Source organism: Sinocyclocheilus grahami, unplaced genomic scaffold (assembly GCF_001515645.1).
Source record: "Sinocyclocheilus grahami isolate Dianchi unplaced genomic scaffold, SAMN03320097.WGS_v1.1 scaffold233.1, whole genome shotgun sequence".
In the NCBI taxonomy this organism is placed as follows: Eukaryota; Metazoa; Chordata; class Actinopteri; order Cypriniformes; family Cyprinidae; genus Sinocyclocheilus; species Sinocyclocheilus grahami.
Window position 1 is genome coordinate 2,370,883 of NW_015505412.1, and position 14,571 is coordinate 2,385,453.

Here is a 14,571-nt window from a genome sequence, read left to right on the forward strand (position 1 = left end):
TTGCCTGCATTTAGCAGTGAGAAATTTTCAGGATCTCGTACCATATCTGCTAAGCAAAACATAATTTCACAAAAACTGATAGTCTAATGGTTTATTTTTTTTAACTGCTATGGTTTCTAAAAATAACAGTCTATGTTTGAATCACAGCTGATTTGACTGGACCAGAGTTTTGGATCAGAATCTCACAAATCCTGCCAAGAACATTTCCAGGTCATTTCACCTCCTAATGAGTAATTAAATATTGTATACATAAAACAAAGCCTATTTTAAGATGTTGATTATGACATTACTTTGAGGACAATTATACCAATTTCCCTTGAAATTCCAGTCACAAAATTGCAAAACAAACCAAATATTCTAATTCTTTTTTCTTTTCTTTTTGTAGTATTCTAATTACTATAATGCATAGTATATGTCTAATTATACATATACAATATATATAATTTAAATCAAGAATATTTATATATCATGGTAGTATTTGTTGTACTGTCTTTAGAAACTTATATTTAAATTAAAAATCACTATTACAGTATATCTTATTGCAATACATGTAAAAAAAAAAAAAAAAAAAAGTATTATAAATGCATAAATGAGGATTACATTAAAATCTCCACTAAGAATAATGAAAATGGCAAAAAAGTTGAAAATTAAAACATTCAGATGAATAACAATAATAACAATTTGATGAGGATTTGCATAATTGCTATAATGAAAATAAAAGCCTAAATATTTAGTTTTTTTTCTCCATAATCAAATTTTTATAATAGGATATATCTTTTTATAATGTATAACTTAAAAATGTAAGCTTTGTTTTTTTAGTATTTTTTTTTATTTATAATTTATTTATTTTTTGATTGTGATGAAATTGGACTTGGGATATATTATTGGCAGGTTTCATGAGATTCAAACATTTTTAGTATCTTGAAAAAAAAAGTAGACTGTGTGACAATAACAGACAACAATCGAAGTTCACATTTTTTTTTCCAAAAAAGCCAAGTTTTCCTATAAGCCATACAGGAGACCTTACCTGTACAAACTTTCTGGCAGCCTATGAGACAAGACCCTCTGTAAGCAAACACATGGCTCCTCATGGAGAAGACATTATGAAGATGGATAGAGGATGATGAGGATCTTGAGGATGGTAGCAAGATGCTGTGAGATTCTTGCTGCCACACGTTCGAAGCCAACCATCACAGACAAAAAGCAGATTCTCCTGCCCAGCGCAGGACAAAAGTCGTCTCACTCTGTGACTCTCTCTCCCCCTCTCACTCATTTTTGCCTTCCTGTTCTGTCAACCACTCCTAGTCTGACACAAGGCATTCATTCTTTCAGTCAAAGAACTCCTCACTTGTTCACTAACCTTGCAGAGACCCCTGCTGCAAAATAAGTCCATTTCAGAAAAAGCTGAAACTCACTTTTCTGCAGAAGGTGCACAAAAGACACTGGCATCCACAGTGCTGTTCCTCTCTTTGAGTGTTTCTTGGGAAGGTGCCAGAGCACTGGAGACCTGAGGTCAGTCCGGCTTTTGTCACTGTTTGTATAGTCCTGTGCCAGTCCTGACTCTTACTGGCACCACACCAAAAAAAATTAAAAATTTTTTTTTTTTTTTAAAGCTGCTCTTGTATGATCAAGAGCTTCTCTCCAATGAGACACACTAGTCATCTTCCAGCTGATCAAAAACATCAACCACAAATGTAAGATTATAAAAAAGACACTTGTGAAGATGCGTTTGCTGAGGAGATATAGTTCGTAGAGTATCAGACAGTATATGACAGTACAAAATGTATTTCAGATCAACTCGTTGTAATTGTAGACCAAGTATAATAAGCTAAAAAATATATTTATACTTGAAAAATTACTTGATTATTTGCTTATGTTTGATATGAACAACAGGAAAATTCAACAAGAGATCAACTGTAACACAGAAAAGTATCTTTAAGAGATTCGCGTGCTTATGGAGTATCTGTGTGACTCAGTTCGGGCAATTTTCCCTTGAGACTGAAGTCAGGACTAATGATATAATATGCTACAGATGCCCCTGGATGACTGAACAATTCAAAATACACATTTTCACAATCCGTGTCAGCATATGCAATCCTGTATGATGAGGCAATGGTGCCCTCTAGTGACTGATCAATACCTCATTAAACACAAGCTGCAGAAAAGTATCTTTAAGAGATTCGTGTGCTTATGGAGTATCTGTGTGACTCAGTTCGGGCAATTTTCCCTTGAGACTGAAGTCAGGACTAATGATATAATATGCTACAGATGCCCCTGGATGACTGAACAATTCAAAATACACATTTTCACAATCCGTGTCAGCATATACAATCCTGTATGATGAGGCAATGGTGCCCTCTAGTGACTGATCAATACCTCATTAAACACAAGCTCACAAGATGGACCAGGTAAGCAACTCTTATCTCAGATTCATAGTGTTGTCTCAATGCAAGTAATCTAGAAAGCAACATAATTATCCTGAACTTTAAAATAAAGCTGAGCTGGCCAGCTATTTACTCTTCCCTTTTTCCTAATATAACACGTAAGTGTGAAATAAACCTGTGGCTGAAGCACTCAACTCCTAGGCCAGTAAGACTGCTGTTTGTTCTGTTCCTTCCAAAGGAAATTCCTCATGTTCACTCAGAATGCATCTCATTTCCGCCTGTGTGTCTCACAGGTTAAAGGTCCAGCTCAAAGGCTTGTCACCATAGCGGGGGAAAGCAAGGCAGCTGGAGGTCCTATGACAGGTGCGGAAGAATTTAACTCTCGCTCTCACTTTTACTGCGGGAAAATGTCCCTGCGATGGCCTCTGGAAGAATGGGATTATTTTGTCAGCACTTTAAGGCCCGAAAACCTGTAAACCAACTTCTGGCATTTGTTGTATGTTCAGCATGCAGAAAACACATACACTGATTTCACTATTGTGAATAGACAGACAGACAGACAGACAGACAGACAGACAGATAGACAGATAGACAGATAGACAGATAGATAGATAGATAGATAGATAGATAGATAGATAGATAGATAGAGAGATAGATAGATAGATAGATAGATAGATAGTGTTAAACGAATAAAGGTTCCTAAGATATTTTAGTTATACTTATGACAAAAAGTTTAAATTATGAAAATGACATAAAAAGTAGACATTAGATACTGTCATAATTATGACATAATTATGACACTAAGTCATTATTGAGATAAAAAGCTAAAATTATAACATTAAAAGTAAATTATAGAAAACAAACAATATTTTTTTAATAAAAGTTAAAGCTTGACAAATTGTGATTATGAAAAACAATACTTGTTTGATTTGCCTGTTCTGATAATGCAAAAAAGTGAAGTATAACATTACTAACTATACTATACTATAAATTAAAATATGCAATTAATTTAAATATAAGTGTATTCTTTTTTTATACATCAGAACTGGCAAATCACTCCATTCTGTCTGAAACTCCAGATACACATTTAAAGACGACACAAATCTAAGAAATCTAAAAAACCAAATTCAGAAAACAGAAACCATGAATTCCGATTCACACATCACATCATACACAAACCCAAAAGCATGAAATCATACAAAACCCCACATGTCCAGTTATTGACATCATCGTTAGGGTTTGTGGCTCGGTTTCAGAAATAAAATGGAACTAACCTGAAATCGGACCTTCTTGAGTATCATATTAGAATCCAGATGGTGGACGCTTTGCTGCTGTATCTTGGTATCCCGAACGTTCAGCATATGTCGTACTCTTCATTAGCCAACCTGAACAAATGGCCTATTTCATACTGAGATACAGAGCAATACATGCCACTGACCTCCAGCAAACTCACAAATCATTAACTCCAAAAACTTAATCCTTTGTAAATAATTAAAATGTTTTTAATGAATCTCAGACTAAATAAAAGTTAAAGCTTGACAAATTGTGATTATGAAAAACAATACTTGTTTGATTTGCCTGTTCTGATAATGCAAAAAAGTGAAGTATAACATTACTAACTATACTATACTATAAATTAAAATATGCAATTAATTAAAATATAAGTGTATTCTTTTTTTATACATCAGAACTGGCAAATCACTCCATTCTGTCTGAAACTCCAGATACACATTTAAAGACGACACAAATCTAAGAAATCTAAAAAACCAAATTCAGAAAACAGAAACCATGAATTCCGATTCACACATCACATCATACACAAACCCAAAAGCATGAAATCATACAAAACCCCACATGTCCAGTTATTGACATCATCGTTAGGGTTTGTGGCTCGGTTTCAGAAATAAAATGGAACTAACCTGAAATCGGACCTTCTTGAGTATCATATTAGAATCCAGATGGTGGACGCTTTGCTGCTGTATCTTGGTATCCCGAACGTTCAGCATATGTCGTACTCTTCATTAGCCAACCTGAACAAATGGCCTATTTCATACTGAGATACAGAGCAATACATGCCACTGACCTCCAGCAAACTCACAAATCATTAACTCCAAAAACTTAATCCTTTGTAAATAATTAAAATGTTTTTAATGAATCTCAGACTGATCCTAAAATCCCATGTGACCATGTAAGTTCCTAGCCCATGCTAGTCCCTCTGCCCCCTCTCACTCTTTCATGTGACCCTTTAACAAAGCCTAGCTCAGTACTTATCGGTTTGTTCATTCATCCGAATGAAAGACCCGCCCTCTTTTATGACCGGGATAGTGGTCATTAACACCCCTCCTCTTTTACCTCAACCCCAAACAGGGATACACCCCCTCTCCTGCTCTCAAGGGAACCATATGGTCACCAAACGATTTGGCTGGGACAGTGTGAGAACTACGGTTCATCTGACGCTCTCATGATGTGTTATGAGCAACCTTTACTTTCTCTCCTTTACAATCACTGGCCACGCATCACTCCCTCCAGACTTCACCTCATTATTCCTCCATTGCGAGCGATCAGATAGGAAATTAGGTCAGGACAGATACAGTCCCTATTTGTGCGGCCTACACCCTTCAGTCCCTTCATCAAACCCACAAATCAGATGTTAAATCTGCTTTCTCAGCCCCGGCCCTAAAACTTTCCTCGTGGATTAGAGGCAACATCAAACATCGAGGCAGATTCAACCAGACAGACCGTGTTTCACGTACAGATCATCTCTGTAGATGTGGCTCAGTGACTATGACTTTGACATTTAGCAAAATATGCAGCAACACAAATTTATGAGTCAACAAGTAAAAACTGTATCAAGCTTTAACCATTTAAAGACACAATGATTATGAAAGGGATAAAGTACAGTTAACCTGGCATTATCACTAGGGATTCACCAATATAAAAATATGTCATTGTAATGTTTTGACCAATAACTGATAAATAAGCAACATTAAAATTCTGGATTTTGTCTAAAAACAAACTAATTTCAAACTAAAGTTTTAACGCATTTATAAACCAATGTTATTATAGTATTATTTATGTACTATTATAGTTTTTATTAACATTTTGAATTAGATTTCATTTATTTTTAGCTTTCAGTTGTTTGATTTTTTTCTACTTTTGTAGTTTTTATTTTTATTATTTATTTCTATTTAGCTTTATTTTTATTTGTTTTAATTTGAGTAATTTTTTGTACTTTTAATTTCAGTAACATTTCAGTTAGTTGCAAGGCAGCATTTCTAAATTTCATTGAAGTTTTTCATCCGATACATGTATTTTATTTTAGCTACATACTTTTAATGAGTTTTATTAGTTTAAATTAACAATAATAATAAATTAACAAATTACAACAGTAATGCTTTAAAAACTAATTTTGAGATTGAAAGATGAACTGAGTTAAATGATGGCAAAGGTAATCAAAATAGAAAAATGATCATGATCTATATATATATATATATACACACACACACACACACACACACACACACATAGAGAGAGAGAGAGAGCACCCCTGATTATTATAACTTAAACTGAGACAAGATGGTTAGCAGACTGCGCATCATCCTAATACATAATTACTTACCTGTAAAACAAATAATTTTTGTTGGGGGAATTTAAATTATTTTACCAAATGAAAAGAAATACACCAGAGTGCTTTGAGAGACATAAAACTAGCACAGTTATGAAGATATAATTTAGCATCATTATACATAACCAATCATAATCAAGTATTCCAAAGAGCCATGTCATAGCAGATGCTCTCACTCATAGTAATTGTATGAGACAAGGTGCCCATATCATTGTGGAAGTGATTCATTGACAGGAATCTCCTCCACTCAACCATACTTAATGCATTATTAACTCCAAATACCATTGCCTCGTCTCTGAGATTCCTCACATTCCTGTAAAAATCCAGAACAATCTCCCTGTCCACTAGGCCATGGCCCAAACCAGGCCTGGGCATTGAATTTATCATTACAGATAATACCATTCTTACAGCAAAACAATGACTACAATCAACCACCTGAGAGGTTTTTAACATGTTGCTAGGGATTTCCAGGTGCTTAAACATGCCACTATTTAACAAGCTCACACACACACACACACACACACACACACATAGAGAGAGAGAGAGAGCACCCCTGATTATTATAACTTAAACTGAGACAAGATGGTTAGCAGACTGCGCATCATCCTAATACATAATTACTTACCTGTAAAACAAATAAAATGGGGGGGGGGGATTTAAATTATTTTACCAAATGAAAAGAAATACACCAGAGTGCTTTGAGAGACATAAAACTAGCACAGTTATGAAGATATAATTTAGCATCATTATACATAACCAATCATAATCAAGTATTCCAAAGAGCCATGTCATAGCAGATGTAAATGCTCTCACTCATAGTAATTGTATGAGACAAGGTGCCCATATCATTGTGGAAGTGATTCATTGACAGGAATCTCCTCCACTCAACCATACTTAATGCATTATTAACTCCAAATACCATTGCCTCGTCTCTGAGATTCCTCACATTCCTGTAAAAATCCAGAACAATCTCCCTGTCCACTAGGCCATGGCCCAAACCAGGCCTGGGCATTGAATTTATCATTACAGATAATACCATTCTTACAGCAAAACAATGACTACAATCAACCACCTGAGAGGTTTTTAACATGTTGCTAGGGATTTCCAGGTGCTTAAACATGCCACTATTTAACAAGCTACATGATTTGATGGCATGATTTATGCTGCTGTCTTTAATACATAGAGTTAGGGATTTCAAACAACCCCCCAACTCTAGCCTGCATCACAAATACACGTATCATGCAGCTACAGTAAATTCAAAATTCTAGGCAAAACCACATATTAAAGCAGGAAGAGCCCAGAAAATACACTTTCATTCAATTTGGCTTTATTATTGATTAAAGGTATTCATAAGTATTTTACAGCAGAATGGAATGTCTTAACCCTCCCCTTGGTGTTCCGTAATCATCTTTGAGTGTGCACTGATACATTTATTTTTTAACGTTATGGAAATGCAAAAAAAAAAAAATCAGTTCTTAACAACATCTGGGAAGCCAGAGAGAATATATTTTCCTGTTTAGCCAAATAAATGCAGCAATGAATAAAAAAAATTTTTTTAAACAACAAAGAATGAAAACTCTTCCTGTTTAGATTATTCTTCAAACAAATGATTACATAAATATAAACCGAACCAAAAGGGGGGAAAAACAAAGGCAAATAGCATTTGTACTTTTTTGATGTAGACAATGATATCCATATTTACTAAACAGCAGAGGTGTCATTTTAGAGATGAAAAATTATGAGTCTGAATTTAGTCAGTTCTTATTGCACAAGCACAGCTGATTTATTCATCACCCACACATTCATTTGATACAACAATATTAGGTCTGTTTCCATATTAGAAAACCAGCATTTATTCTTTGACGATTAGAAATAAAACCAAATTGCTAATGAGCCAATGCGGATCATGTGGTTTATACAAAATCCATGCAATAATTATTTAAGTTTTCAATTTTAATCTATCTCTTTGAAGTGTCAGTAGGGTTCATATGGGCTTCTAATGCGTCTGCTGTAGGATGACACTGATCTTCCCTTGATGTCTACAGGTGCAGTGCTTTATTATTACTTTATTTTGTCTTTTCTGGCAGGTGTAGCTCACTGCACTTAGTACTTGAGCATCTGAAGGTTCAGTTTATAAAAGGTAGATTATTTTCCTTTAAGACAAACAGAAACACAGAAGTACTGCAGCCCATGTCAGAGAATGGTTTGAGCCTTCTATTGACATACAGCGTGCTCTCTGATCCGTTAAGCTGGCTGGCAGGTTAAAACGATCTTCCACCAGGAAACATTTACAGGATCTCGTACTTATCCACAACAAATGACGTCTCTGAGGAGAATTTGACTGGACTGCCTTCCTCTATATATGTCACCTTGGCCACCTGTGGAAACAAAACGTGACGTGACGTGACATGTGGCCAAGTATGGTTACCCATACTAGGAATTAGTGCTCTGCATTTAACCCATCCTTAGTGCACACACACAGCAGTGAACACACACACACACACACCGTGAACACACACCCGGAGCAGTGGGCAGCCATTTATGCTGCGGCGCCCGGGGAGCAGTTGGGGGTTCAGTGCCTTGCTCAAGGGCACCTCAATCGTGGTATTGAAGGTGGGAGAGAGCGCTGTACATTCACTCCCCCCATCTACAATTCCTGCCGGTACGAGACTCGAACCCACAACCTTTTGGGTTACGAGTCCGACTCTCTAACCATTAGGCCACGACTTCCCTACTTCTTCCCCAATTAATATAAAGTCATTTCCTTTCTCACAAGGGCTCAGTTTTGTTGTCGTTTATTTATGAAATGCTGCATAACTTGCCTGAATGTCACAAAAGTTTCGCTTGGAGACAAAAGAAACATGGATTGGGAAGAAGTCGTTGGGCTTGCCATCCATACTGAACTCCAGGCTGCCACTCTTGTTTTTCTCATCAATGACAGGAAGTGACCATTCCAGGATGTTTTTCCTGCTGTCATGGTTATACTGTCCGTCCAGATCACCAACCACAGGAGCACCTACACCTGACCTGCATGATCCCAGGAGACAGAGGTTGTTTACGGACATGGATTTTGATAATGTTTATGTGTATTTTGCTAATTACAATTTTTTTATGCATACAGTTTAAATAAATGCAAAAAAAAAACCACAATAAAAATAAAAACTAATACATACATACATGTATATAATGATCTGAATAAGCACTTACGGCAGAGGGATAGTAATGACAACATCATTGAGTTCGAGCCCCGCGTCCTGAAGCTCATACTCAATGTTGACGTCACAGCCACTTCCACTTTCTGACGGCCAACAGTTAACTGAGAGTACAGAAGGTACGTGCATGATTGAAATGTTTGTGAAAGTGCCGTTATACTAAAACCTTTAGTTCAATAACTTTATTTATGAACACTTCATGCAGAAGCAAGTGAAGACTCACTTGTTAAAGGAATGAGGGACTCATCAGTGCTCTGTAACCTCCATTTCAGCACCCCCAAATCACTGTTGAGAGGGAAGGACTTCTCCTGGTTTTTCAGACAGATCAGGGACTCGGTGTTGAACAGCTTTTTATCAACATGAGGGTGAGTCTGAAGAATAAACAAAACAATATTGAGTTATACGGCCAGTTCAGTGTTCTTTTCTAAAAAATATCAGACTGTAGACAACTTCCTCTTCAAAATACACGCTGAGAGCTTTCACACACACACACACACACACACACCTGTAGTTGGGCTCCTTTCTTGTCATTGTTGTTGATGAGTATGGAAATGCGGCCATTTTTTTCATCTGCGACTTTCAGAGTGATCATGCCCAGAACTTCCATGTTCTGCAGTCCACCATCCCGACCACAGGTCAGAGAGATCTTCTCCTCCACCCTCAGATGTACGCTGGGAAACGGAGTTCATAAACTATTAACAATCGGCATAATCGGAAAATAATAACATTATAATACAAAAATACACTACCGTTCAAAAGTTTGTGGTCGATACGATTTTTTTTATATTTTTGAAAGATTCTGCTTGTTAAAAAATACAGTAAAAACAGTAATATTGTGAAACATTAATATTTAAAATACCTGTTTTCTATTTGAATATATTTTAAAATGTAATTTATTCCTGTGATACAAAGCTGAATTTTAGCAGCCATTAGTCTTTAGTGTCACATGATCCTTCAGAAATCATTTGAATATGACGATTTGGTTCTCAAGAATTATTTCTTATTATTATGAACATTGAAAAAAAGTAATTTTTTTCTTCAATAAATTCGATTATTTGGAAAAATTGTATTTTTCTGGAAACTGTGATAAAAAAAAATTTTTTGTGGATTGTCAAGATGAATAGAAAGTAAAAAAAAAACAACAGCATTTATTTATTTATTTTTTGGAAATATCTTTACTGTCACTTTTCACTCTCTCTCAAAAAAAAAAAAAAAAAAAACCTTTACTGAGCACAAACTTTTGAAGTGTAGGTAACTTTTGGTAGTGTAGGTAACATAGTATATGGAGAAGAATGGGCCAGACACTGAAATAAAATGAGTAAGCAATACCTCTCTATATTCACTGGAGGCTGAAGGACTTTAGATGCCTCCGATGCCTTCCTTCCTGCACTGGATGTGATGATATTTTCTCCTTCTGACTTTAGTTTGTCCACAAAGTTATCTACTTCTTTCCCTTTGACACCCAGCTTCAGTGCTTTACTGGACCCACTCGACCTACAAGAGGAACAGGACAGATTAACATCTGTACGCTTATGTATTTACAGTAGATGTGTCATAGACCACAGTTACAGCTCATACCTGACTGGAGCAGAAGCCGCTTTGGGCTTCTCTGGCTCTATTGTATCAGTGATGATGGTGGCTGATATGATGCTGCTCATTCCTGAACTTCCGAAACCTCCGAAGCCTGGCGATTTCTTTCCGGCACGTTCAGCATCTTGTCTTGCTCGCTGCAGCTCTTTGGCCTTGCGTTTCATCTCAGCCTTTGCTTCTCTTTCTTGGGTCTGTTAAAGTGGAAAATTGAGAGAAACCGACAACATTAGAGTTAGTTCAATACAAATTGAAAGCAGAGAGTAATTTAGCTCTGGATGTTTCATTAAACTGAAGGGAACATCTGACCTCTCTGACAGCCCTGAAGACCTTCTCTTCATGTGAGTCCATCTCAGTAAAAGTGCGAATCTGGGCCAGGTTAACGTTCTCCCGGTAGCCCAGAGCTACGATCTCATCAAATGCAAATATGAGATCAAAACAGTGCTCTGAGATCTCACTTTCCTCCAGCACTCTGCAATATTCAGGGATCTGGAAAAACACAGAAATCAATCACTTATTCAAGACAAATCTAAGAAGTGCAAAAATATTTTTTTTTGTTGAAAAAACAAGTTTTACCACTCGGGAGAAAAGCCTTAGTGTCTCCAAGTCTTCCAGAATGTTGCTGTTTTTTGTAGTGATCAGAACCATGTAGAGTTTCTCCAGGGGCTGGTAGACGTAGCGCACACTCTCCGTTTCTACAAAAGTGTGCTGCTTTCCTGTATTCATCAGTTTGGGAAAGGCAGCCAGAAGACCCTCGACACGGGTTCGCGTCATCTCTACGAACTGTCGCGACACTATGGCTTTTCCTGCCTTAGTGCACACCGCCGCTGCCAAGAGCACCTGCAAAGATTTGACTGACATTAAAAACCTAATCAGATGAAGCACAATTACAAAGACAACTGGGCTTTTTGATTGTTATGATGTTGACGGCATTCAGTAATGAGACTGTAGCACAATATCTATTTCAAAAATGATAATCAACATACATTACCTGTAAAAATAATAATGACTACAAATGGACCATCAAATGGTTATTTAGGTTGTGAAGTGTGCAAACTTTTGACTGGTAGGTTAAGTTCAATGAGTCAATATACTGTAGATTCAAATTAAAGTATAACTAAAGCCCAGCTCACATGGTGCGATTTTGGCCACGATTTGGTCGTCTGAGACAAATTTTGAAAATCCTAAAAGATTCCTATAATCCCAGGCAAAAATCTGTAGTCTTTGATCGCTGGTTTGACATGTTCACCGACAGCCGATTAATGACCGTTGCGATCAAATTTTACCTCCGACGAACTTCTGGCAGTGTCAGAAGATTTGGCGCACAGTCCTGCAGTGTGACATCTCCTACGACGAACGTTAAACTGTCTTCGTTTTTCAAGACAAGCCATGATCAGAATTAATGCTAGAGATTTCTTCTAACCGCATAAACTCCGGTGCTCTCGTCCTCCGCTCACGGAATTCATCTGATTCGTTGCCTTTGCTATGATAAACACCGGTTGCGCTGCTGTTTTCATGTGGGTGTGTAGTGCTGCTTGCACTATTCTGCATAAATACACCGGTATTGCCGGCATTTATATACTTTTAATGATAGCCAACATTACAGTCCCGCGTGCAATGCAGCTCGCAGTCACTGAATGTGTATGGGTTGATAAGGTAAAACTCGGGACAAGTTTTCTTGCGTGTACCCGTTTTTAACGCATCTTGACTGTCGTACAGTCTGACATTAATGAAAACTGAGATCCCACAGTGTGACATGATCATCATGTTCGTACAGTCTGACAAGTACGATCCTTAAGGCCTTTTAAAAAAATCACACAGTGTGAGCCTGGCTTTAGAGTTGTTACGGTTAACTAAAACTTTTTTTTTTAATTGAAATGAAGCTGAAATAAAAATTAAATAGAAATATCAAAAGCTTAAAATGTTAAATGTTGAAATTCTGTTTTGGAAATTAAAAGAAATAAAATAAGTTAAAGTACTAAAATGACTGAAACTGAAATTAAAATAAATTTAAGCTAAACAGAAATATTATGATTTATTTAATGATTATAATGATTTTTTTATAAAACCAGATAAAATTAAATAAATGATATATATATATATATATATATATATATATATATACACACATACTACCATTCAAAAGTTTGGGATAAGTACGATTTTTAATGTTTTTTTAAAAGAAGTCTCTTCTGCTCATCATTTATTGGATCAGAAATGCAGAAACAAAAAGAGTAATATTGTGAAATATTACTGTTATTTAAAACAATGATTTTCTATTTTAATATATAATTGATTTGCTGTGATCAAAGCTATATTTTCAGCATCATTACTCCAGTCTTCAGTGTCACATGATCCTTCAGAAATCATTCTAATATGCTGATTAAATATCAATATTGGAAACAGTTTTGCGGCTTCATATATATATATATTTTTTTTTGGAAACATGATTCTTTTTTTCAGGATTCTTTGATTAATAAAATGTTAAAAAGAACAGCATTTATTCAGAATAGAAATCTTTTGTAAAAATATACACTACTGTTCAAAAGTTTGGCCTCAGTTTTTTTTTTTTATTAATTCAACTTTGATCACAACAATACATTTATATTTTAAAGTATATTATTATTTTAAAGTATATATTTGTCAAATAAATGCAGCCATGATGCGCAGAAGAGACTTCTTTAAGAAACATTAAAAATCTTACTGATCCCAAACTTTTGAACAGCAGTGTGATTACATATAAATATACATACATTTATACACACACACACACACATACACATATATATATATATATATATATATATATATTCTGCATATACGATTTTAGATTATATAGGTATAATCTGCACATAGGTTTTATTCTCAGGTCATTAATATTCAAGTCAACAAGTCACTGAATTGTCAGTCAGTTAGCTGTTAACGTTACCTGTATAGACATTCTATATAACTAAATTATTTTAAAAAGACAAAATAAAAGGTAATTTATTATATCATCATTTTGTCGTATAGACACTGACAACTATTTACTTTCGTTAATTTCTTTAACTGTAATTAATTCTGATGCCAATCTAATTAGCTAGCTAACCTTTAGCTGGTTAGCTGTATCAGATATCAAAGCCTGTCTGGCAACGTTTCCTTACTTCTGTGATGTCTTTACAAAAAACAGACGGGACAGACACTATATAGAAATTGACACTAGAAATTAATGAAGTTTTAGACTGTATGAGTTATGATCTATAGCGCTAGCTGCTAGCTTCTAACGTTAGCTCTATCCTGCTAAAAACACAAAACAAACAACCGTACCATTTCTGTTCCCTTTCAGACGAGGATCCGTCAGTGGACTCAGTCACGGACACTGTCCGTCCAGCTGTTTCTACAACTCAAAATGGCAGAGTGGTGACTTATGCTCGGTTTTAACGGTAGCATACAGCCTGCCTCGTAATACTAAAGAAACAGAGCCACGTCTCCAGAGTCCAACCGGAAAAAGTCGCGCCGTGTCGGTCAGAGGCACAGACAGACGAGCTGATGCAGGAGAGACGGCGACATCTACCGGTGGACAACAGCTACTGCGCATGCGAGCAACAAACTTACACACTTTTTTTTTCTTTTAACATTTTTTATTAGAACAGGAACATAAACATATTGCAGACGTGTTATCTTACTGATTCTTCTTCTTCTTCTTCTTCTTCTTCTTCTTCTTCTTCTTCAATGACAAACAACTATCTTACTATCTGATTTCATGGTATGAATGAATAAAATA

At 35.9% G+C, this 14,571-nt stretch overlaps 2 protein-coding genes across 2 annotated transcripts in view; both read right to left on the minus strand.

The window, feature by feature from the left end:
• LOC107597514 (pleckstrin homology-like domain family B member 1) overlaps window positions 1-3,867 on the minus strand; it is a 91,300-nt gene extending 87,433 nt beyond the window's left edge. The window contains exon 1 of the mRNA XM_016288611.1: window positions 3,659-3,867. Coding sequence (XP_016144097.1) covers window positions 3,659-3,745 — 87 coding nt within the window. The 5' untranslated portion in view covers window positions 3,746-3,867. The remainder of the gene's footprint in view (window positions 1-3,658) is intronic.
• Window positions 3,868-7,476: 3,609 nt separating this feature from the next.
• Window positions 7,477-14,327, minus strand: LOC107597516 (coatomer subunit delta-like). Its single transcript, XM_016288612.1, has 10 exons — window positions 14,115-14,327; window positions 11,385-11,648; window positions 11,118-11,297; window positions 10,800-11,002; window positions 10,551-10,715; window positions 9,727-9,892; window positions 9,445-9,592; window positions 9,217-9,325; window positions 8,832-9,036; window positions 7,477-8,387 (listed from the first exon to the last, which is right to left on the minus strand). Exons 1-10 carry the CDS (start codon window positions 14,115-14,117, stop codon window positions 8,298-8,300), a joined length of 1,533 nt encoding a protein of 510 aa, XP_016144098.1. The 5' UTR covers window positions 14,118-14,327; the 3' UTR covers window positions 7,477-8,297.
• Window positions 14,328-14,571: the final 244 nt, after the last annotated feature.

Bases quoted from the DNA above. Each gene is read 5' to 3' on its own strand.
- LOC107597516 (XM_016288612.1), bottom strand. The intron at 11,003-11,117 runs GTCAGATGTTCC...CCACTTTAACAG, and splicing joins TCTTCAGGGCTGTCAGAGAG to ACCCAAGAAAGAGAAGCAAA. The intron at 8,388-8,831 runs GCAAGTTATGCA...TTGTTTCCACAG, and splicing joins GAAACTTTTGTGACATTCAG to GTGGCCAAGGTGACATATAT.